Source organism: Gobio gobio, assembly GCF_949357685.1.
Source record: "Gobio gobio genome assembly, chromosome: 21".
NCBI lineage: Eukaryota > Metazoa > Chordata > Actinopteri > Cypriniformes > Gobionidae > Gobio > Gobio gobio.
Genome location: NC_137117.1, coordinates 5,530,741 through 5,555,262, shown reverse-complemented (window position 1 = coordinate 5,555,262; position 24,522 = coordinate 5,530,741). Strand labels below are relative to the sequence as shown.

General features: G+C 39.9%; 2 protein-coding genes across 3 annotated transcripts in view; one reads left to right on the top strand and one right to left on the bottom strand.

Annotated features, from left to right (window-relative positions):
- The window catches only part of ccdc171 (coiled-coil domain containing 171), a 40,474-nt gene extending 38,538 nt beyond the window's left edge, over nucleotides 1-1,936 (bottom strand). The window contains exons 1-2 of one of the 2 annotated variants that reach the window (XM_079802200.1): nucleotides 1,667-1,936; nucleotides 1,181-1,299 (exon numbers count right to left, since the gene is read on the bottom strand). In XM_079802200.1, the coding sequence (XP_079658326.1) occupies nucleotides 1,181-1,263 (83 nt within the window). In that variant the 5' untranslated portion in view covers nucleotides 1,264-1,299; nucleotides 1,667-1,936. The remainder of the gene's footprint in view (nucleotides 1-1,180; nucleotides 1,300-1,666) is intronic. The other variant, XM_079802201.1, reaches the window with a different exon arrangement.
- Nucleotides 1,937-2,200: 264 nt separating this feature from the next.
- Nucleotides 2,201-24,522, top strand: part of psip1b (PC4 and SFRS1 interacting protein 1b) — a 32,845-nt gene continuing 10,523 nt past the window's right edge. The window contains exons 1-24 of the mRNA XM_079802587.1: nucleotides 2,201-2,375; nucleotides 2,630-2,728; nucleotides 2,860-2,921; nucleotides 3,108-3,246; nucleotides 11,159-11,569; nucleotides 11,672-11,837; nucleotides 12,347-12,466; nucleotides 14,558-14,677; nucleotides 15,225-15,344; nucleotides 15,651-15,770; nucleotides 16,116-16,220; nucleotides 16,377-16,496; nucleotides 16,757-16,876; nucleotides 17,122-17,241; nucleotides 17,568-17,687; nucleotides 17,903-18,040; nucleotides 18,289-18,408; nucleotides 18,575-18,712; nucleotides 18,931-19,068; nucleotides 19,306-19,425; nucleotides 19,553-19,690; nucleotides 19,818-19,955; nucleotides 20,491-20,597; nucleotides 24,092-24,282. Of these exons, the coding sequence (XP_079658713.1) occupies nucleotides 2,358-2,375; nucleotides 2,630-2,728; nucleotides 2,860-2,921; nucleotides 3,108-3,246; nucleotides 11,159-11,569; nucleotides 11,672-11,837; nucleotides 12,347-12,466; nucleotides 14,558-14,677; nucleotides 15,225-15,344; nucleotides 15,651-15,770; nucleotides 16,116-16,220; nucleotides 16,377-16,496; nucleotides 16,757-16,876; nucleotides 17,122-17,241; nucleotides 17,568-17,687; nucleotides 17,903-18,040; nucleotides 18,289-18,408; nucleotides 18,575-18,712; nucleotides 18,931-19,068; nucleotides 19,306-19,425; nucleotides 19,553-19,690; nucleotides 19,818-19,955; nucleotides 20,491-20,597; nucleotides 24,092-24,282 (3,188 nt within the window). The 5' untranslated portion in view covers nucleotides 2,201-2,357. The remainder of the gene's footprint in view (nucleotides 2,376-2,629; nucleotides 2,729-2,859; nucleotides 2,922-3,107; nucleotides 3,247-11,158; nucleotides 11,570-11,671; nucleotides 11,838-12,346; nucleotides 12,467-14,557; nucleotides 14,678-15,224; nucleotides 15,345-15,650; nucleotides 15,771-16,115; nucleotides 16,221-16,376; nucleotides 16,497-16,756; nucleotides 16,877-17,121; nucleotides 17,242-17,567; nucleotides 17,688-17,902; nucleotides 18,041-18,288; nucleotides 18,409-18,574; nucleotides 18,713-18,930; nucleotides 19,069-19,305; nucleotides 19,426-19,552; nucleotides 19,691-19,817; nucleotides 19,956-20,490; nucleotides 20,598-24,091; nucleotides 24,283-24,522) is intronic.

The window sequence follows — 24,522 nt, the reverse complement described above, 5'->3', positions numbered from 1 at the left end:
CAAAAAGTCAAAATTATTACATAAAAAGTTGAAAATATTACTTAAAGTTTAAATAAATTAATCATAAATCCAAATTATGACATACTTAGTCAAAATGCGGACATTAAAAGTCATAATTATGGCATTAGAAGTTGAAATTATGAGATGCATTGAAAATTAACTTATGCCAATCAAATTTGGATTTAAAAGACATAATTATGGCTTAAAAAGTCAAAATTATTACTTAAAAAGTTGAAATTATTACTTACATTTAAAATTAAGACAAAAAGTTGAAATTATGCCAATCAAATTCGGACTTAAAAAGGTAATAATTATGGCACAAGAAGTCAAAATTATGACAAAAATTCTAAATTGCAACAAATAGTCAAAATTATTACTTAAAAGTCGATAGCAATTAATCAATCAAGTTGAAATTAAGACATAAATCCAAATGATGACATACTTAATTAAAATTCGGACATTAAAAGTCATAATTATGGCATTAAAAGTCGAAATTATGACAAAAAGTTGAAATTATGACAAAAAAGGGAAATTATGCCAATCAAATTTGGACTTAAAAAGACATAATTATGGCATAAAAAGTCAAAATTATGCCAAAATTTCTAAATTGCTACAAAAAGTCAAAATTATTACATAAAAAGTTGAAAATATTACTTAAAGTTTAAATAAATTAATCATAAATCCAAATTATGACATACTTAGTCAAAATGCGGACATTAAAAGTCATAATTATGGCATTAGAAGTTGAAATTATGAGATGCATTGAAAATTATGACATAAGTCAAAATTATTACTTAAATTTAAATTATGACAACATTTAAATGACAAATCCAATGCATGACATAAATCCAAATTAATTACATAATTAGTCAAAATTCAGACTTTAAAAGTCATAATTTCGGCATTAATAGGAAAAATTATTAAGTTACAGTCGAAATTATGACATAATTAAATTGAAATTATGAGATAAAAGAAATTTATGACATAAGAAGTCAAAATTATTACGTAAAAAGTCACGATTATGATATATTAAATTGAAATTATGAGATAAAAGGACATAATTATGACATAGAAAGTCATAATTTCGACTTTTCATGTCATAACCATAATTGACCGAAACATATCTTTGTCTTCCACACACACACACACACACACACACACACAAGCGTGTGAGATGGACCTGTGGATCTCCTGAGGGTTCTGCGCCCGTAGGGTGGAGGTTCTGCGCTTGACCCGACTGCCATGGCGAGGGTTAGAGGTCATGAGGTCAACAGGGTGTCCAACTTACACTTCTGAGATCTGAGGTCAAAACAAGAGTTTCATTACATACTACCACACACACATGGGTTCAAATGAGAACCTCCATGTTTCAGATGGGAATATATAGACACTCTCAATCATTTACACTACAGAGATGGAGAGAATGGGGAAAACAACAAAATATTACATATAATAACACAGAAAACCAGTTTAGAGTTACATTTACATCCCGCTCCAGGTGGCAGTTTGACCAAAACCATGTTTATATACAAATATATACGCAAAAATAACACAAGAATCAGATAATAAACAGTAAAATTATACGAAAACTCAATAAAAATCACATTTCTAACATCGATAAACGATCAATTCAAAACAACACGATTAAAACTAAACACCAACCCACCATTAATGCTAATTATGCTAGCGTGTCCGTTTTGTGGTGAAATAGCGCAGAGAAACGACATTAAAATGTAAACACTCCTCAGCGCCTGTTTGAATCTGACGCCATTTTTCCTCCCCCTCACCATGACAACTACGATAAACGAAAAACACCGCGAAATATTCTTCAAAACGCGTCTCGCTCGCTGTCTACTGTTAATACATACTTATATGTTTGTGTTGTGTTTAAACTATTAAATAAAGCGTTAGAATATTTTAAACATCTTTATTTTGCCGCTTCCTGCAGCGGGATATTAACTCTTTAACGACCGATGTTGACAAACAATGACGTGGTTTTGCTTTTCAATCCGCGAACATAATTTTAAATCAGTCCGGGGTTAAATATAACACAACTTGTGTAGTTATTAGTCTTAAAATTGTGAAGAAATCCATGTTATCAATTATATTAGGAATAATTCTAAACACAAACCTCCCCCCTCTCTCTGTGTGTAGTGGTACGTTCCTCATGCACGCGGGACGCGGACTAAACTATTCCACCGGTGCTGAGGGGAGACACACACACACATATACACTCTCTCTCTCGCAACTCTCCATGTCCTTTCATTCATCGCCTGATAATATTTTTAATTATTAGCGTATTTTACGTTTTGTTTTTAAATCAAGGTGTTTATAAAATAGTCTTTGAGTAAGTAGATATGCAGAAGGGAGTGAAGGTGAGTTCATATACAAACAATGGGCGTGTGTTAGCCGAGGCTAGCTAAACACGGCTATCATTTTATTTACTTCAGTGTCGGTAGCAATACAGTGATAATATTTTTGTTTTACAAAGGCAAAACCATGACCATAAGGCGAATTTAATGCATGTAGAAGTTGTCTGTGCTGGAGAAGTGTTTTGTTTATTGTGTTTGTGTGTTGGTGACACATGATGTGTGTTTGTGTGTATTAATTAACCCTTTGGTTTTCTCAGATGAAGATTAACGTTACATCTGATCAGAACACGGGGGATTTTAATCCAGGCGATATAGTGTTTGCTAAAATGAAGGGTTATCCTTTCTGGCCTGCCAGAGTGAGTGTCCAAAGCAGATATTAGGCATCATATGGACATGAGGACAGTGGAAATCTGACTCTGTGTGTGTGTGTGTGTGTGTGTGTGTGTGTGTGTGTGTGTGTGTGTGTGTGGTTTTATTTGTCACTCAGATTGGTGAAGGAAAAGCCCCGAGAAATAAGATCCCCATCTTCTTTTATGGAACACACTCCACGTAAGTGAACTCGAAACACACACACACATGCCAATCAAAACAAAACACACAGCCTTCATTAAACCAGAGAAATGCTACGTATAAACGCAAAGCGTGCAAATGTCGAATGTAAAATAATCGTTTATTTGAAGCGTTTATCATTTAGTATTAACCATCAGTTCGTTCTGAACATCTCTCCTATTCCAGAACATTTCTCTTCCCCAAGGACATCGCCCCCTACTGGCCGAACAAAGAGAAGTACGGCCGGGCCATCAAACGCGGCGGGTTCGAGGAGGGCATGTGGGAGATCGAGAACGACCCGGGTGTGGGCCTCAGAGGTCAAAAGGTCAGTGTTGTTCGCTGTTACGGTCGGAGAAATACGTTAAAGATTCTAAAATATTTAGATTATCTCGACGAAGATGCATTCTAAAAATCGTTCTAACGACATAGAGGAAAGCGGAATCCATCCTGCTAACATAGTTATCGTTATTGTCCACTGGTGTGGACACTAATATAGTTATCGTTGACTGATGTGGACACTAATATAGTTATCGTTATCGTCAGCTGGTGTGGACACTAATATAGTTATCGTTATTGTCCACTGGTGTGGACACTAGGGGTGCTCCGATCGATCGGCAACCGATCTCGATCAGTCGATAATCGCTTTGGGATGATTGATCGGCGGTCTCCAAAAAGGCCGATCTCATGAACCGATCGCAGCTGACGACACATAAAACCTGCGCCTGCCGTGAGAGCTCGGGCATGATATGCAGCGACACCGTCTCATTCTCTTTCCAGCGCGGGTAAAATAATTATAATGCTGAAGGTGAGGTACAATTCATATTTCTATGTTAAATAACTTGCGCAGTCATTTGAAAACGTTCTGTGGGACGTAAGTTCACAAACAGCGCGCGTGAATCACCGCGTGCGTGCGCGCGCTCTCTCTCTCCCTTTCAAAATGCTCAAATGGCTTCACATCAGCGCATCGCATCTGCACTGAAATCCAGCTGCTCAGTTGACACAGGATTTGCCACTTTGCACAATCGAGGCAGTGTCGCATCGTCACTAAAGTTTATCATTTGCATTTATTTTTAAGTCTTGCCAGTGTTCATACCGCACTCGCGCGCACGGTCTGGAGAGACACACACACACACACACACAGGCCATCTCACAAAAAGCTTGCGAGTACAAATTGCGCTGAAATGGTCAGATACACACAAATGTATGCACTAAATGACCGTCTTGACGAGTGTGCACGTAAACCCCGTCGTGACTCGCGAGTGAACGTTTGTGCAACTGTAACCGTATCCGTGTTCGCTCTTAAAGTGACAGCTGTCGAATAAACTGCTGCTGTCTCTGAGTTTCTCTTTGTCTTGTGTTGTTTGATGAACCTTTATGACACTCACTGCTCTTGAATGACTAACTTTTGCAACCTTAAGTGTAAGGATTAATCTAATTTAATTTATTCAGGGAAGACCAATATTAATTTACATTTGATTTCTTCTTAAATGTCTTTAGTAGTTCTTACCTCAATACTAATGTTAGACCTACCTGAAAAATTGTTTTTAAAAACAAAAATGCACTGCATGATCAAATATTTAGGTGAGATAATTATATACATTTATTATATACATTTATTTGGGAAAGATGGCCTACAGTAGCCTTAAGTTATCTCATTTTCTAAAATAAACTCTTGGTGGTTCTTCAAGATCTTGACTCAGTTAATTTAGAGTTAGTTTCATTTCTACAAATGGTGCAAACTCTTCAAGATTATAGATAAAAGATTGCCATTCCCCTGCCATTCTGTGATCGGCAATCGGCAGATCATGATCTTGGTGATCGGTAATCGGTGATCTGCCCCAAAAATGCTGATCGGAGCATCTCTAGTGAACACTAATAGATATCGTCAGCTGGTGTGGACGACGCTAATATAGTTATCGTTATCGTCAGCTGGTGTGGACACTAATATAGTTATCGTTATCGTCAGCTGGTGTGGACACTAATATAGTTATCGTCGGCTGGTGTGGACACTAATATAGTTATCGTTATCGTCAGCTGGTGTGTACACTTATATCGTTATCTTCAGCTGGTGTGGACACTAAAATAGTTATCGTTATCGTCAGCTGGTGTGGACACTAATATAGTTATCGTTATCGTCGACTGATGTGGACACTAATATAGTTATCGTTATCGTCAGCTGGTGTGTACACTTATATCGTTATCTTCAGCTGGTGTGGACACTAAAATAGTTATCGTTATCGTCAGCTGGTGTGGACACTAATATAGTTATCGTTATCGTCAGCTGGTGTGGACACTAATATAGTTATCGTTATCGTCAGCTGGTGTGGACACTAATATAGTTATCGTTATCGTCAGCTGGTGTGGACACTAATATAGTTATCGTTATTTTCGGCTGGTGTGGACACTAATATAGTTATCGTTATCGTCGACTGATGTGGACTCTAATATAGTTATCGTCGACTGATGTGGACACTAATATAGTTATCGTCGACTGATGTGGACACTCATATAGTTATCGTCGACTGATGTGGACACTAATATAGTTATCGTTATCGTCGACTGATGTGGACACTAATATAGTTATCGTTATCGTCAGCTGGTGTGGACACTAATATAGTTATCGTTATTGTCGGCTGGTGTGGACACTAATATAGTTATCGTTATCGTCGACTGATGTGGACACTAATATAGTTATCGTTATCGTCGACTGATGTGTACACTAATATAGTTATCGTCGACTGATGTGGACACTAATATAGTTATCGTCGACTGATGTGGACACTCATATAGTTATCGTCGACTGATGTGGACACTCATATAGTTATCGTCGACTGATGTGGACACTAATATAGTTATCGTCGACTGATGTGGACACTAATATAGTTATCGTTATCGTCAGCTGGTGTGGACACTAATATAGTTATCGTTATCGTCAGCTGGTGTGGACACTAATATAGTTATCGTTATCGTCAGCTGGTGTGGACACTAATATAGTTATCGTTATTTTCGGCTGGTGTGGACACTAATATAGTTATCGTTATCGTCGACTGATGTGGACACTAATATAGTTATCGTTATCGTCAGCTGGTGTGGACACTAATATAGTTATCGTTATCGTCAGCTGGTGTGGACACTAATATAGTTATCGTTATCGTCGACTGATGTGGACACTAATATAGTTATCGTTATCGTCAGCTGGTGTGGACACTAATATAGTTATCGTTATTGTCGGCTGGTGTGGACACTAATATAGTTATCGTTATCGTCGACTGATGTGGACACTAATATAGTTATCGTTATCGTCGACTGATGTGTACACTAATATAGTTATCGTCGACTGATGTGGACACTAATATAGTTATCGTCGACTGATGTGGACACTCATATAGTTATCGTCGACTGATGTGGACACTAATATAGTTATCGTCGACTGATGTGGACACTAATATAGTTATCGTTATCGTCGACTGATGTGGACACTAATATAGTTATCGTCGACTGATGTGGACACTAATATAGTTATCGTCGACTGATGTGGACACTAATATAGTTATCGTCGACTGATGTGGACACTAATATAGTTATCGTTATCGTCGACTGATGTGGACACTAATATAGTTATCGTTAACACATGGCCTGTTCGCAAGCTAAGTTCATTCAAAGTTTCATTTTGAACGGTTGAATAATTACGTTAAATTATTATCCACACGAACTTCAAATTCAGTGTAGGCTAGTAAATTTTTAAGCTTTATTTTCAACCTCTTTTCATGGGCTACAATTTTTTTTTTTTTTTTTTTCGTGGAATTTATAATCGTAAACACAGCCATGTTAAAGCCTGTAGCTAATGTTTTTCTTTAACGTTATGGCAGTCCACTCTGCTTAATGTTTTTTTTCCCTGAATGTTGCACTCCTGTTTGTCATTGTGCACAAAATAAATAATCAGAAATATTGCTGACTTGTGCGTCTCAAGCGCCCTCTTTACTTCCCCTCTTTAATGCCCGTTAGTTTTCCGTGGATTGGCGTAGGCTATATTTAGCGTTGAAAATGAAAACGTCATTTAAAATCGATTTTAGAATCGATTCAGTGAACACTTGTGTCTCAAAAATCGAACAGGATTTTTTTACAAAAGTGACAGCCCTAGTTTATACTGGTCAGTTAATTACCGTTCTTATAGCCTACGCGCTCACACACACACACACACACACACACACACACACACACACACACAGACAGACAGACAGAGACGGCGCGCGCAAGCCCCGAAGCCGCTTTCACTTTCGTGCTCATAAAGTTTGTCAAGTATGTGTTTAAAGGCTTGCCAGTTTCAACATTTAAAGCGATTGTGCACTATTCAAAAACAACAATACGGAAAACTTCTCCGGTCAGTGCTCAGCTTTTTTGTGTGACAGAGAGCCGAGTCGCGTCTCTGAAAACACGCGCGCGCCCTGAAGGCAGATCTTTCACCTGCGTCCTCACAAAGCTTGTCATTTGTAGGTGGTTTAAAGGCGGCATGAAATCAAATTTTACAATTCGTATTTTTATATTAATATTGTAGTGTTTACTATAACTGATATATCTGTGCACTTCATTATTTTAAAAAAATTCATTTACCCGTATAATCTTTAATCAAATATGTTAACTTTCCCTCCCCATCAAAACGACTTCTCTTCTCTCCCGGTCATGTGCTATGGTGTGAGGGCGGGGCTATGGCGTGAGGGCGGGGCTATGGCGTGAGGGCGGGGCTATGGTGTGAGGGCGGGGCTATGGTGTGAGGGCGGGGCTGTGGCGTGAGGGCGGGGCTGTGGCGTGAGGGCGGGGCTGTGGCGTGAGGGCGGGGCTGTGGCGTGAGGGCGGGGCTGTGGCGTGAGGGCGGGGCTGTGGCGTGAGGGCGGGGCTATGGCGTGAGGGCGGGGCTATGGTGTGAGGGCGGGGCTATGGCGTGAGGGCGGGGCTATGGCGTGAGGGCGGGGCTATGGTGTGAGGGCGGGGTTATCGCCCCGTCTCGTTTCTGCACCGCCTCTCAGAAACATGTCACTGATCGTAGCATGGTGGTTAGGTGCATTTTTCTCGGTATACACAATACCTTCTTCAAGAAGGACTTGAGGCAAAAAGAGAGAAATATATGAGAAATAAAAGCTTTTTTATGTAAAAATTACTCAATATAGTCGGACGAACAGCTTGCGGTGACGGCTCGCACTGAGGAATGCAGCGTGTGTGAACCCCCCCTTATGAGGGAGAGCTGAGAAAAAAGTTTTACAGAAATAAAGCCATAAAAGGCTTAAAATAAGTAAAATCTGTAGCTAAACCAGCGAAAAGTGAGGAAATATGCTCAGTAACATATGTAGAAAAGATTTAGAGAGAAAATACATTTATTTTAGAGATAGATCGAGTTTTTCTCCACAACTGAGTGCAAACTTCAAATCTGCCTCCATTTTGTTAGAAACGCCCAACTTCCAATGATCCAATCAATTCCCGAAGGACAAAATCAAGCCTCGCCCTACATTTTTTCTAATTTCAGAAGCCGTTTCACTCGGATATACGTCACAATAAGGAGAAAAAGACGATCTCAACTTCCGTTTCATGCCGACTTTAAGCCCTGCCAGTTTGAACATTAAAGCGAGTTTCGGCCATCAGATGTGTGTTATGTTGAACTAATGCCTGATATATTGTGACAAACGAACACTCAGATCTAGCTCGCACATCACGTGAAGATCGCGCGCAGAAACTCAGTGTCAACGCTGTCCTGTGACTAAAGTAAAGTCACTAAAGTAGCTTAGAAACTCAACCGTTATAGGCATATATTTTAATACCTTTGAAGTACAAACCACAGCTTCATAATGAATAGAGACGGAATGAGTAATTCACACACACAATCACTCTCTCATTATTGCATTCAGATAAATGTAATGTAGGCCTATGTGCTAATGTATCTGTATCTGATGTACAACAAACAGAAATCTGCCCCATAGACAATAACTGCTGAAAGTCAACCGTTTCCTTCAAGTGTTTTAAAATCACGAAGAAATGCTTTTTCATTTTTCATTTTTCATAAATGTACATTTTTCAATGTACATTTATGAAATGCACTTTCTGTGAAGCTGCTTTGAAACAATGTGTATTGTGAAAAGCGCTATACAAATAAATTTGAATTGAATTGAATTGAATTTTTCCAAAAGGTGAAAAAAAAAAAATATCCACCTTTAATAGTAGAAAATATTTACAGTACAAACCTTATCAGTGAACTTACTCAAAAAGACAAATAAATTACTGTTGTACAGTAGACTTTAGATACGTCTCAATGTAATATTAATACTAAAACTAATGTAATAATAATAAATTATCAAAACTTTATTTTTTAAAGTTTTTTTTTTATAAATTACAACATTTCCTGAGTTTTCAGGTTATTAGATTTTTAACAAAAATTTTATTTGTACCACAGATGGAGTAAAATCCCCCCCCCCCCTCTGACAAAGCAATTTGCTTTACAAATTTACAGCAAAATCAGAGTAAAGCATGTTTTAGCTTAAAATTAAAAAGACAAGCCAAAATAACAGTAAATAAATATGATTATTATTAACGAACCATTATGAAAATCAACCTTTTTGAAAAATATTTTACCATATAAAGCTCAGTTGTGCAGCACTTTATTTGACAAAAAAGTTTAATTCAATTAAAAAATAAATTAAATGAATGTCTTCATTTGGTTACCAGAAAATACACACATAATTTGTGGGAAATCTTTTCATACACTCTAAAAAAAAAGGCTCGTAATCATAGGGGAACCTTTTTTAGTGCTATATAGCACCAATTTTGGTGCTTCAGTGGTTCTTCAGTGGTTCTTCAGAGGTGCTATATAGCACCTTAGTCAAAGCACCGGTGAAGAACCACTGAAGCACCAAAATTGGTGCTATATAGCACTAAAAAAGGTTCCCCTATGATTACGAGCCAAGAACCATTTTTGGTGCAATATAGAACCTTTTTTTTTTTTAGAGTGTAGAAATGATAATATGGTTGTTTTTATGGATTAAATTAAGTACCTAGTCTACTATTTACTAGTAGATATTACAGTAATCAAACCGCACAGACGATGGCAGACAGAGAGCAGGGCAGCTCTGGCATAATGTCAATAACACTTCTATAACTGACTTACAGGTTCTTTACAGTTATTTATGTAAACATCCCAAAAGTACCGAAAAAAGGTACCGATACCGGTTAAAATGTGAACGGTACCCAACCCTATCGTCCACTGGTGTGGACGCTAATATAGTTATTGTTATCATATCGCTACAGTTATCGTCCGCTGGTGTGCACACTAATATAGTTATATTTATCGTTATGGTTATCGTTATAGTTATCGTCCGCTGGTGTGCACACTAATATAGTTATATTTATCGCTATAGTTATCGTCCGCTGGTGTGCACACTAATATAGTTATATTTATCATTATGGTTATCGCTATAGTTATCGTCCGCTGGTGGGCACACTAATATAGTTATATTTATCATTATGGTTATCGCTATAGTTATCGTCCGCTGGTGGGCACACTTATATAGTTATATTTATCGTTATGGTTATCGCTATAGTTATCGTCCGCTGGTGGGCACACTAATATAGTTATATTTATCGTTATGGTTATCACTACAGTTATCGTCCGCTGGTGTGCACACTAATATAGTTATATTTATCGTTATGGTTATCGCTACAGTTATCGTCCGCTGGTGGGCACACTAATATAGTTATATTTATCGTTATGGTTATCGCTACAGTTATCGGTATGGTGTGCACGCTAATATAGTTATATTTATCGTTACGGTTATCGCTACAGTTATCGTCCGCTGGTGTGCACACTAATATAGTTATATTTATCGTTATGGTTATCGCTATAGTTATCGTCCGCTGGTGTGCACACTAATATAGTTATATTTATCGTTATGGTTATCGCTACAGTTATCGGTATGGTGTGCACGCTAATATAGTTATATTTATCGTTATGGTTATCGCTATAGTTATCGTCCGCTGGTGTGCACACTAATATAGTTATATTTATCGTTATGGTTATCACTACAGTTATCGTCCGCTGGTGTGCACACTAATATAGTTATATTTATCGTTATGGTTATCGCTATAGATACTGCCGCTGGTGTGCACACTAATATAGTTATATTTATCGTTATGGTTATCGCTATAGTTATCATCCGCTGCTTCACTGTAACGCGTGGGCTCTGTGCTCCTGACAGAAAGCAGAGCTGGTGAAACGACTGTCAGAGAGTCGACAGAAACTGAAAGACCGGAAGAAGAAAGCGGACGATCCGAGCGAAGCCCAGAGCCGGTCGGGATCCCGTACGAGTTCGGGGGCGAAGGCCAATGGGAAAGCAGTGATGACGCCACGCAGGAGAGAAACGCAGAAGTCTGAATCCATCCAGGCGAGCGATGATAAAACAGCGGACAGCAGATCGACTCGCTCCAGCGGTCCAGCGGCTCAGGCGAGCAGAGCGGCGCCCGCGCGGAGAGTGACATCACTCAAGATGGCGGCGGCGGGAAGGAGGATGGCTTTAGCGAGGAGAGCCGCTGCAGCGAAGATGCTCACCGCTCGCAGGAAACACACCCTGGACAGAAGGAGGCGGAGCCACGCCAGCACCCAGCGGAAGGTTTGAGCCACTCCCACCACATCTCAGCCGGGTGTGTGTCAGACGTGAGTGCCTGATGTGTGTGTGTGTGTGTGTGTGTGTGTGTGTGTGTGTGTCCTTCAGCCCTTGAGGATCACGCGCTCGACTGCAGATCTGAGCGAGAGCACCGATGACATCACTGAAGCTCCGCCCACTCTGAGACGCAAACGCTCGCAAGCGGACTCTGATGTGAAAGACACGCCTACTTCTCTTCCAGTGACGAGAAGCTCCGCCCCCTCGACCCCAGCAGGTGACCTGAAGTCTTGCTAACAATGTGCTAATCATGCTAACAAAATGCTAACAATGTGCTAATCATGCTAACAATGTGCTTAATCATGATAGAAAATGTTAACAATGTGCTAATCATGATAGAAAATGTTAACAATGTGCTAAAGCATGATAGAAAATGCTAACAATGTGCTAATCATGCTAACAATGTGTTAATCTTGCTAAAATGCTAACAATGTGCTAAATCATGATAGAAAAATGCTAACAATGTGCTAATCATGCTAACAATGTGCTAATTTTGCTAAAATGCTAACAATGTGCTTAATCATGATAGAAAATGATAACAATGTGCTAAAGCATGATAGAAACATGCTAAAAATGTGCTAATAATGCTAAACACATGATGATAATGTGTTAACCATGTTAACAATGTATTAAATCATGATAGAACGTGTTAGCACTGTGCTAGAACATGTTTAACACATTTGATTGACTTCAAACTTTCATAAACGTTCACGCCCTCTTGCACAGATGACATCACTGCTGTGCCGCCCACTCAGAGACGCAAACGCTCGCAAGCGGACGCTGAGGTTAAAGACACGCCTACTTCTCTTCCAGTGACGAGAAGCTCCGCCCCCTCGACCCCAGCAGGTGACCTGAAGTCTGGCTAACAATGTGCTAATCATGCTAACATGTTAACAATGTATTAAATCATGATAGAAAATGCTAACAATGTGTTAAATCATGATAGAAAATGCTAACAATGTGCTAAATCATGATAGAAAATGCTAACAATGTGTTAATCATGCTAACAATGTGCAAATCTTGCTAACATGCTAACAATGTGCTTAATCATGATTAGGGATGAAACGGTATGGAAATTTAACATCACGATTATAGTGACCCAAATTATCACGGTTATCAATATTATCACGGTTTTGTTCAAGTTTTATATTTGAAAATCAACAAACAAACTAAAGCAGCTCTATGCACTTTTTTAAAGCAAGATTCTGTGGGATTTTCTTCCTTATAATGGCCGTCGTCAATAGCAACGCATAAATAATAATAATTTCTCGTAAATATAATCTCTAATATTATCTCTGTAAATATATTCTCAAGCAATATTCTCATCAGTGTTCAGCAGTGATGCATTTAAATCTAGCATGTTTTGTGTAAGAGCCCAAACAGTATCCTAATGAAATAATGCATATCCATATTTCCATATGATTTGACAGTTTATTTTATTAAATATCAAAATGACTGCATCATACCTGACACCTAGATGATCACTTTACAGTCAGTTTTATGACTGTCATTCTCTTCAAATGCTATTGAAGTTTCAAACGTGTATAACGTTACCAATGTTGTATGTAACTTTAGAGACGGTCCCTAAATTCACCAACTTTATGCCAGTCATATCAGATGCGCTGTGGTTCTGCGGTGTTTGTTTGAAACTATTTTCGCTGCTGAAATAGAACAAAAACAGTCAACCTCTGTATGATGAGTGAATCTCTTGCGTACATCACATACACATCTGCTTTTAGTGTAGATTTCAGCGTGTGTGAGCGGCGCGCGCTCTGAACAAAATTCCGGATAATCTGAACGCCTCTGATTATGAGACATTGCATTCATAAACTCAATATAAACACGTGTGAGTGGTTATAATGCGCAACGCGATTATAACAGATGGCTTTTGAGAAGACTATAATAAGTTCAACAGCCAGAGTGGCTAGTGTGCAGCCGAAATAACGTTAACTTACACCCGCAAACGGCGGTTGTTAATGTCAAGCCCTGATTATTATCCCTTAAATGTCACCCTAGTCTTGTCTGAACTTGTTCGTTCGCTTCACGTTATTATTTCCCAGACGTAGTTTTGGTATTGAGGTCAAAGTCCACTTGCCTTGCGTTCGTAGTTTTGAAGTGTTTCCCCCTATTACAGCGACTTTCTTCTGGCATGTTCTGCAGACAGGGTGACCATCTGCGATTAAGTTTCCCTCAGGACTTTTGTAAAAGCCAAAATATGACAACGCCTCAGATTTGGTCCTTTTAGAGGCTGAAAAATCTCCCGGCGCTGTCACTGCCTTCTGCCATTTATTCTCATTCAGAAAACAGCAGTGCGCTGCGCCAGACTGACGCTGACTGGACAAGATTTACCGCGAGTTTTAAAATCGTGATAATCACATGCGGTTTTAATGATAATTAAATTTTATACGTTATTACTAACCGTCACAAAATTTTACCGTGGTTTATCGTGAAACCGGTAATCGTTGCATCCCTAATCATGATAGAAAATGTTAACAATGTGCTAAATCATGATAGAAAATGCTAAAAACATGCTAACAATGTGCTAATAATGCTAACAATGTATTAAATCATGATAGAAAATGCTAACAATGTGCTAAATCATGATAGAAAATGCTAAAAACATGCTAACAATGTGCTAATAATGCTAACAATGTATTAAATCATGATAGAAAATGCTAAAAACATGCTAACAATGTGCTAATAATGCTAACAATGTATTAAATCATGATAGAAAATGCTAAAAACATGCTAACAATGTGCTAATAATGCTAACAATGTGCTAAATCATGATAGAAAATGCTAAAAACATGCTAACAATGTGCTAATAATGCTAACAATGTATTAAATCATGATAGAATGTGTTAGCACTGTGCTAAACATGTTTAAAACATTTGATTGACTTCAAACTTTCATAAACGTTCACGCCCTCTTGCACAGATGACATCACTGAAGCTCCGCCCACTCAGAGACGCAAACGCTCGCAAGCGGACTCTGATGTTAAAGACACGCCTACTTCTCTTCCAGTGACGAGAAGCTCCGCCCCCTCGACCCCAGCAGGTGACCTGAAGTCTGGCTAACAATGTGCTAAAGCATGATGGAAACATGCTAACAATGTGCTAAAGCATGATAGAAACATGCTAACAATGTGCTAAAGCATGATGGAAACATGCTAACAATGTGCTAAAGCATGATAGAAACATGCTAACAATGTGCTAAAGCATGATAGAAACATGCTAACAATGTGCTAAAGCATGATAGAAAATGCTAACAATGTGCTAATCATGCTAACAATGTGTTAATCTTGCTAACATGCTAACAATGTGCTTAATCATGATAGAAAATGTTAACAATGTGTTAAAGCATGATAGAAAATGTTAAAACATGCTAACAATGTGCTAATCATGATAGAAAATGCTAACAATGTGCTAAAGCATGATAGAAACATGCTAACAATGTGCTAATCATGCTTAAAACATGATGATAATGTGTTAATCATGTTAACAATGTGTTAAATCATGATAGAATGTGTTAGCACTGTGCTAAACATGTTTAAAACATTTGATTGACTTCAAACTTTCATAAACGTTCACGCCCTCTTGCACAGATGACATCACTGAAGCTCCACCCACTCAGAGACGCAAACGCTCGCAAGCGGACTCTGATGTTAAAGACACGCCTACTTCTCTTCCAGTGACGAGAAGCTCCACCCCTTCGACAGCAGCAGGTGACCTGAAGTCTGGCTAACAATGTGCTAAAGCATGATAGAAACATGCTAACAATGTGCTAAAGCATGATAGAAAATGCTAAAAACATGCTAACAATGTGTTAATATGCTAACAATGTATTAAATCATGATAGAAAATGCTAACAATGTGCTAAAGCATGATAGAAAATGCTAACAATGTGCTAATCATGCTTAAAACATGATGATAATGTGTTAATCATGTTAACAATGTGCTAATCATGCTAAAACTTGTTAGCACTGTGTTAGAACATGTTTAAAACATTTTATTGACGCCCTCTTGCACAGATGACATCACTGCCGCGCCGCCCACTCTGAGACGCAAACGCTTGCAAGCGGACACTGATGTTAAAGACACGCCTACTTCTCTTCCAGTGACGAGAAGCTCCGCCCCCTCGACCCCAGCAGGTGACCTGAAGTCTTGCTAACAATGTGCTAATCATGCTAACAACATGCTAACATTGTATTAAATCATGATAGAAAATGCTAACAATGTGCTAATCAGGTTAACAACATGCTAACATTGTATTAAATCATGATAGAAAATGCTAACAATGTGCTAATCATGTTAACAACATGCTAACATTGTATTAAATCATGATAGAAAATGCTAACAATGTGCTAATCATGTTAACAATGTCCTAAATCATGTTAAAACGTGTTAGCACTGTGCTAGAACATGTTTAAAACATTTTACTGACTTCAAACTTTCATAAACATTCATGCCCTCTTGCACCGATGACATCACTGAAGCTCCGCCCACTCTGAGACGCAAACGCTCGCAAGCGGACGCTGAGGTTAAAGACACGCCTACTTCTCTTCCAGTGACGAGAAGCTCCGCCCCCTCGACCGCAGCAGGTGACCTGAAGTCTTGCTAACAATGTGTTAAATCATGCTAACAAAATGCTAACAATATGTTTAATGATGCTATAAAGCGTTAGCACTGTGCTAGAACATGTTTAAAACATTTAATTGACTTCAAACTTCCATAAACGTTCACGCCCTCTTGCACAGATGACATCACTGAAGCTCCGCCCACTCTGAGACGCAAACGTTCACAAGCGGACGCTGAGGTTAAAGACACGCCTACTTCTCTTCCAGTGACGAGAAGCTCCACCCCTTCGACAGCAGCAGGTGACCTGAAGTCTGGCTAACAATGTGCTAATCATGCTAACAACATGCTAACAATGTGCTAATCATGCTAACAACATGCAGAAAAATGTTAACAATGTGTTAAATCATGCTAGCAAAATGCTAACAATGTGTTAAATAATGCTAGCAAAATGCTAACAATGTGCTAATTCATGCTAAAACGTGTTAGCACTGTCTTAGAACATGTTTAACACATTTTATTGACTCCAAACTTCCATAAACGTTCACGCCCTCTTGCACAGATGACATCACTGCCACGCCGCCCACTCTGAGACGCAAACGCTCGCAAGCGGACTCTGATGTGAAGGACACGCCTACTTCTCTTCCAGTGACGAGAAGCTCCGCCCCCTCGACCCCAGCAGGTGACCTGAAGTCTGGCTAACAATGTGCTAATCATGCTAACAACATGCTAGCAATGTGCTAATCATGTTAACATGCTAGCAATGTGTTAATCATGTTAACAATGTGCTAATCATGCTAACAACATTCAGAAAAATGCTAACAATGTGCTAAATCATGCTAAAACATGTTAGCACTGTGTTAGAACCTATTTAAAACATTTTATTGACTTCAAACTTATATAAACGTTCACGCGCCTCTTGCACAGTTGACATCACTGAAGCTCCGCCCACTCTGAGACGCAAACGTTCACAAGCGGACGCTGAGGTTAAAGACACGCCTACTTCTCTTCCAGTGACGAGAAGCTCCGCCCCCTCGACCCCAGCAGGTGACCTGAAGTCTTGCTAATAATGTGCTAATCATGCTAACATGTTAATCATGCTAACAACATTTTAATCAGGTTAGCAAATGCTAATTCATATTAGAATTATACCAGCAACGTGTTAAAACATGCTAACATGTGAAATGTGTTAACGATGTGTGCTAAATCATGTTAGCAAAGTAATAAATACGGCTAGAAATATACCAGGAACATGTTAAGTCATGTTAGAAACGTATTAAAACTTTATAGCAATGTCCTAAATCATGCTAGAACATGTTTAAAACATTTTATTGACTCCAAACTTTCATAAACGTTCACGCCCTCTTGCACAGTTGACATCACTGAAGCTCCGCCCACTCTGAGAAGCAAACGTTCACAAGCGGACTCTGATGTTAAAGACACGCCTACTTCTCTTCCAGTGACGAGAAGCTCCGCCCCCTCGACCGCAGCAGGTGACCTGAAATCTTGCTAATGTGCTAATCATGCTAACAACATGCTAACAATGTGCTAATCATGTTAACAACATGCAGAAAAATGTTAACAATGTGTTAAATCATGCTAGCAAAATGCTAACAATGTGTTAAATAATGCTAAAACATGTTAGCAATGTGCTAGAACCTATTTAAAACATTTTATTGACTTCAAACTTTCACGCGCTCTATTGCAGATCTGAGCAAGAGCACCGATGACATCACTGAAGTTCCGCCCATTCTGAGACGCAAACGTTCGCAAGCGGACTCTGATGTTAAAGACACGCCTACTTCTCTTCCAGTGACGAGAAGCTCCGCCCCCTCGACCCCAGCAGGTGACCTGAAGTCTGGCTAACAATGTGCTAATCATGCTAACAACATGCTAATAATGCTAACAACATGCTAACAATGTGCTAATCATGCTAACAACATGAAGAAAAATGATAACAATGTGCTAAATAATGCTAGCAAAATGCTAACAATATGTTAAATAATGCTAAAACGTGTTAGCACTGTGTTAGAACATGTTTAAAACATTTTATTGACTTCAAACTTCAATAAACGTTCACGCCCTCTTGCACAGATGACATCACTGAAGCTCCGCCCACTCTGAGAAGCAAACGCTCGCAAGCGGACACTGATGTGAAGGACACGCCCACTTCTCTTCCAGTGACGAGAAGCTCCGCCCCCTCGACCCCAGCAGGTGACCTGAAGTCTTGCTAACAATGTGCTAATCATGTTAATAACATGCAGAAAAATGCTAACAATGTGTTAAAACATGCTAGAAATATGTTAATTCATGTTAGCAATGTGCTAGAACCTATTTAAAACATTTTATTGACTTCAAACGTTCACACGCTCTATTGCAGATCTGAGCGAGAGCACCGATGACATCACTGCCGCGCCGCCCACTCTGAGACGCAAATGCTCGCAAGCGGACTCTGATGTTAAAGACACGCTTACTTCTCTTCCAGAGACGAGAAGCTCCGCCCCCTCAACCCCAGCAGGTGACCTGAAGTCTTGCTAACAATGTGCTAATCATTTTAACAACATGCAGAAACATGTTAACAGTGTGCTAATTATGCTAACAACATGCTAACAATTTATTAAATCATGCTAGAAACATGCTAACAATGTGCTAAATCATGCTAAAACATGTTAGCAATGTGCTAGAACCTATTTAAAACATTTTATTGACTTCAAATGTTCACGCGCTCGACTGCAGATCTGAGCGAGAGCACAGATGACATCACTGCCGCGCCGCCCACTCTGAGACGCAAACGTTCGCAAGCGGACTCTGATGTTAAAGACACGCCTACTTCTCTTCCAGTGACGAGCAGCTCCGCCCCCTCGACCCCAGCAGGTGACCTGAAGTCTTGCTAACAATGTGCTAATCATGCTAACAACATGCTAACAATGTGCTAATAATGCTAACAAAATGCTAACAATGTGCTAATCATGTGCTAATCATGCTAACAGTGTATTAAATCATGCTAGAAACATGCAGTAACATGTTAACAATGTGTTAAATAATGCTAAAACGTGTTAGAGCATGTTTAAAAATTGTATTGGCTTTAAACGTTCACGCCCTCTTGCACAGATGACATCACTGCCGCGCCGCCCACTCTGAGACGCAAACGCTCGCAAGGGGACGCTGAGGTTAAAGACACGCCTACTTCTCTTCCAGTGACGAGAAGCTCCGCCCCCTCGACTCCAGCAGGTGACCTGAAGTCTGGCTAACAATGTGCTAATCATGCTAACAACATGCAGAAACAGGCTAACAACATGCTAGAAATATGTTAGCAATGTGCTAGAACCCATATAAAACTTTATGCGCTCGACTGCAGATCTGAGCGAGAGCACCGATGACATCACTGAAGCTCCGCCCACTCTGAGACGCAAACGCTCGCAAGCGGACGCTGAGGTTAAAGACACGCCTACTTCTCTTCCAGTGACGAGAAGCTCCGCCCCCTCGACTCCAGCAGGTGACCTGAAGTCTGGCTAACAATGTGCTAATCATGCTAACAACATGCAGAAACAGGCTAACAACATGCTAGAAATATGTTAGCAATGTGCTAGAACCCATATAAAACTTTATGCGCTCGACTGCAGATCTGAGCGAGAGCACCGATTACATCACTGAAGCTCCGCCCACTCTGAGACGCAAACGCTCTCAAGCGGACTCTGATGTTAAAGACACGCCTACTTCTCTTCCGGTGACGAGCAGCTCCGCCCCTTCGACAGCAGCAGGTGACCTGAAGTATTGCTAACAATGTGCTAATCATGCTAACATGTTAACAATGTATTAAATCGTGATAGAAACATGCTAAGGTGTGTCGGCAATGTGTTAAATCATGCTAGTCAATATGTGTTGCTAATTAAATCCTTTAAACTTTCATAGTTTTTCAAACTTATTTCAAACTTTACTCACAGTTAGCATTAAAATTAGCATTTAAAATCAGTTTTACAAGCAGCGTTCTCGCTTGTTTCTGCTTCTTCTTCTCCTGTGTTTTGATCAGGAGATGTGTAATAGCGCCCCCTACCGTATAACAGAGAACACGCGGTGTTTCCACATAGATGTGTCCTGGTCTTAGTTTGTGAGTGGTTTTAAAGCTGCACTATGAAAGCTGTGTGAAAGATATAACTACATTTTTATTATTATCCCGCTCTTAAAAGATTTCCCATGAGTCCCATTACAGAAGCAAATGAGCAGTTGTGGATGTGTTCATTATGGTCTGGAGGGTCATTATGAGCATAAAGAGCTTCTGCCCTGATCACTGTACAGGCTTGAAGAGGAAGCGGCTCACAGACGAGCAAGAGGAGCTGAGACAGACGGCCGTCTCCGGAAAACAGGATGAGGCGAAAGAGGAGAAGAATCCGCGAGGTGAAGAGGTGAGAGTTATTGTTATCATCCACTGGTGTGGACACTAATATAGTTATCGTTATAGTTATCGTCTGCTGGTGTGGACACTAATATAGTTATAGTTATCGTCAGCTGGTGTGGACACTAATATAGTTATAGTTATCGTCAGCTGGTGTGGACACTAATATAGTTATCGTTATCGTCAGCTGGTGTGGACACTAATATAGTTATAGTTATCGTCAGCTGGTGTGGACACTAATATAGTTATAGTTATCGTCAGCTGGTGTGGACACTAATATAGTTATAGTTATCGTCAGCTGGTGTGGACACTAATATAGTTATAGTTATCGTCAGCTGGTGTGGACACTAATATAGTTATAGTTATCGTCAGCTGGTGTGGACACTAATATAGTTATCGTTATAGTTATCGTCTGCTGGTGTGGACACTAATATCGTTATAGTTATCGTCAGCTGGTGTGGACACTAATATAGTTATAGTTATCGTCTGCTGGTGTGGACACTAATATAGTTATCGCTATAGTTATCGTCCGCTAGTGTGGACACTAATATACAACCCCAAATCAGAAAAAGTTGGGACTGTATGGAAAACGAAAAAAAAAAAAGTGATTTCTAAATTTACTTTGACTTGTATTTCATTGCAGACAATATGAACACAAAATATTTCATGTTTTGTCTGGCCAACTTCATGTCATTTGTAAATATGCCTCCTTTCCTGTCATTCAGACCTGCAACACATTTCAAAAAAAGTTGGGACAGGAGCAATTTAGGGCTAGTAATGAGGTAAAATGGTTAAATAATGATGTGATTGGAAACAGGTGATGTCAGCAGGTGATTGTAATTATGATTTGGTACAAAAGCAGCATCCAAGAAAGGTCTAATCCTTTAGGAGCAAAGATGGGCCGAGGATCGCCAGTTTGCCAACAAATACGTGAGAAAATTATTGAAATGTTTAAAAACAATGTTCCTCAAAGAAAGATAGAAAGAGATTCGGATATTTCACATTCAACAGTGCATAACATAATTAAAAGATTCAAGGAATCTGGAGGAGTTTCAGTGCGTAAAGGACAAGGGCGCAAGCCTAAGCTGAACAACCGTGATCTCCGATCCCTCAGGCAGCACTGCATCAAGAATCGTCATTCATCTATAAGCGATATCACCACATGGGCTCAGGACTACTTTGGCAAACCTTTGTCAAGTACCACAATATGTAGTTACATCCACAAATGCCAGTTAAAACTGTACTGTGCCAAAAGGAAGCCCTATGTTAACAGTGTCCAGAAGCGCCGTCGACTTCTCTGGGCTCGAGGCATCTGGGATGGACCATCACACAGTGGAAACGTGTACTGTGGTCAGATGAATCAGTATTTCAGGTATTTTTTGGGAGGAATGGACGCCGTGTGCTCCGGACCAAAGAAGAAAAGGATCATCCAGACTGTTACCAGCAACAAGTCCAAAAGCCAGGGTCTGTCATGGTATGGGGTTGTGTCAGTGCCCTTGGCAAAGGTAACTTGCACTTCTGTGAAGGCACCATTAATGCTGAAAAGTACATAGAGATTTTGGAGCATAATATGCTGCCTTCAAGAAGACATCTTTTCCAGGGACGTCCATGCATATTTCAACAAGACAATGCAAAACCACATTCTGCACACATTCTGCAGTCCTGGCTGCGGAGGAAGAGGGTTCGGGTACTTGACTGGCCTGCCTGCAGTCCTGACCTGTCTCCAATAGAGAATGTGGACAACGAAGAGCCCGTACTGTTGCCCACCTTAAGACTTGTTTGCAGGAAGAATGAGACAAAATTACACCTGAAACACTTCATCACTTGGTGTCTTCAGTCCCTAAACGTCTTTTAAGTGTTGTGAAAAGGAATGGTAACATTACAAAGTGGTAAATGCTTTACTGTCCCAACTTTTTTTGAAATGTGTTGCAGGTCTGAATGACAGGAAAGGATGCATATTTACAAATGACATGAAGTTGACCAGACAAAACATTAAATATTTTGTGTTCATATTGTCTGCAATGAAATACAAGTCAAAGTAAATTTAGAAATCACTTCTTTTTTTATTTATTTGCGTTTTCCATACTGTCCCAACTCTTTCTGATTTGGGGTTGTAGTTATCGTTATAGTTATCGTCCGCTGGTGTGGACACTAATATAGTTATCCTTATAGTTATCGTCCACTGGTGTGGACACTAATATAGTTATCGTTATAGTTATAGTCCACTGGTGTGGACACTTATATAGTTATCCTTATAGTTATTGTCCACTGGTGTGGACACTAATATAGTTATCCTTATAGTTATCGTCCACTGGTGTGGACACTAATATAGTTATCGTTATAGTTATCGTCCACTGGTGTGGACACTAATATATTTATCCTTATAGTTATCGTCCACTGGTGTGGACACTTATATAGTTATCGTTATAGTTATCGTCCACTGGTGTGGACACTAATATAGTTATCGCTATAGTTATCGTCCGCTGGTGTGGACACTAATATAGTTATCCTTATAGTTATCGTCCGCTGGTGTGGACACTAATATAGTTATAGTTATCGTCCGCCGGTGTGGACACAATATAGTTATCCTTATAGTTATCGTCCGCCGGTGTGGACACAATATAGTTATCCTTATAGTTATCGTCCACTGGTGTGGACACTTATATAGTTATCGCTATAGTTATCGTCTGCTGGTGTGGACACTAATATAGTTATCGTTATAGTTATCGTCCACTGGTGTGGACACTAATATATTTATCCTTATAGTTATCGTCCACTGGTGTGGACACTTATATAGTTATCGTTATAGTTATCGTCCACTGGTGTGGACACTAATATAGTTATCGCTATAGTTATCGTCCGCTGGTGTGGACACTAATATAGTTATCCTTATAGTTATCGTCCGCTGGTGTGGACACTAATATAGTTATAGTTATCGTCCGCCGGTGTGGACACAATATAGTTATCCTTATAGTTATCGTCCGCCGGTGTGGACACAATATAGTTATCCTTATAGTTATCGTCCACTGGTGTGGACACTTATATAGTTATCGCTATAGTTATCGTCTGCTGGTGTGGACACTAATATAGTTATCGCTATAGTTATCGTCTGCTGGTGTGGACACTAATATAGTTATCGTTATAGTTATCGTCAGCTGGTGTGGACACTAATATAGTTAACGTTATCGTCCACTGATGTGGACACTAATATAGTTATCACTATAGTTATCGTCTGCTGGTGTGGACACTAATTTAGTTATCGTTATAGTTATCGTCAGCTGGTGTGGACACTAATATAGTAAACTTTATCGTCCACTGATGTGGACACTAATATAGTTATCACTATAGTTATCGTCTGCTGGTGTGGACACTAATTTAGTTATCACTATAGTTATCGTCCGCTGGTGTGGACACTAATATAGTTAGCGCTGTAGTTAGCGCTATAGCGCGGGAGCGCTGTAGGCGGAGCCGGCTGACGTCTCTCTGTGTGTCTGTCTCCCGCAGAGGAGCAAGATCCCGCCGGAGAAGAGGCAGAGCGTGCTGAAGTCCCTGCAGGGGCTGGTCACGTCCACCAGGGGGAAGACTCCGCCCAGCGCTGAGCCTCAACACCAGGAGCCGCAGAAGCGGAGCCGAGGGGGGCGGAGCGAGAGGAAGGAGGCGGAGCAGAACGGAGAACATGACAGCCGGAGCGCAGAGTGAGTGATTTAGTTCATGGTAAAAGTATCTGATGTGAGTTTGAGCAACAGATAAATCAGATCAGATCTTAGAGAGAACAACATTCAAACTGAACAAACACTATTCTACACGCCCACACGCTCTTCTGATTGGCTGTTAGTGCAGTTAGTGACTCTGCCCACACGCTCTTCTGATTGGCTGTGATTGTGGATTGATTTGGTTGCGAGTGCAGTGCGCCTGCAGAGAGACTCCGCCCACAC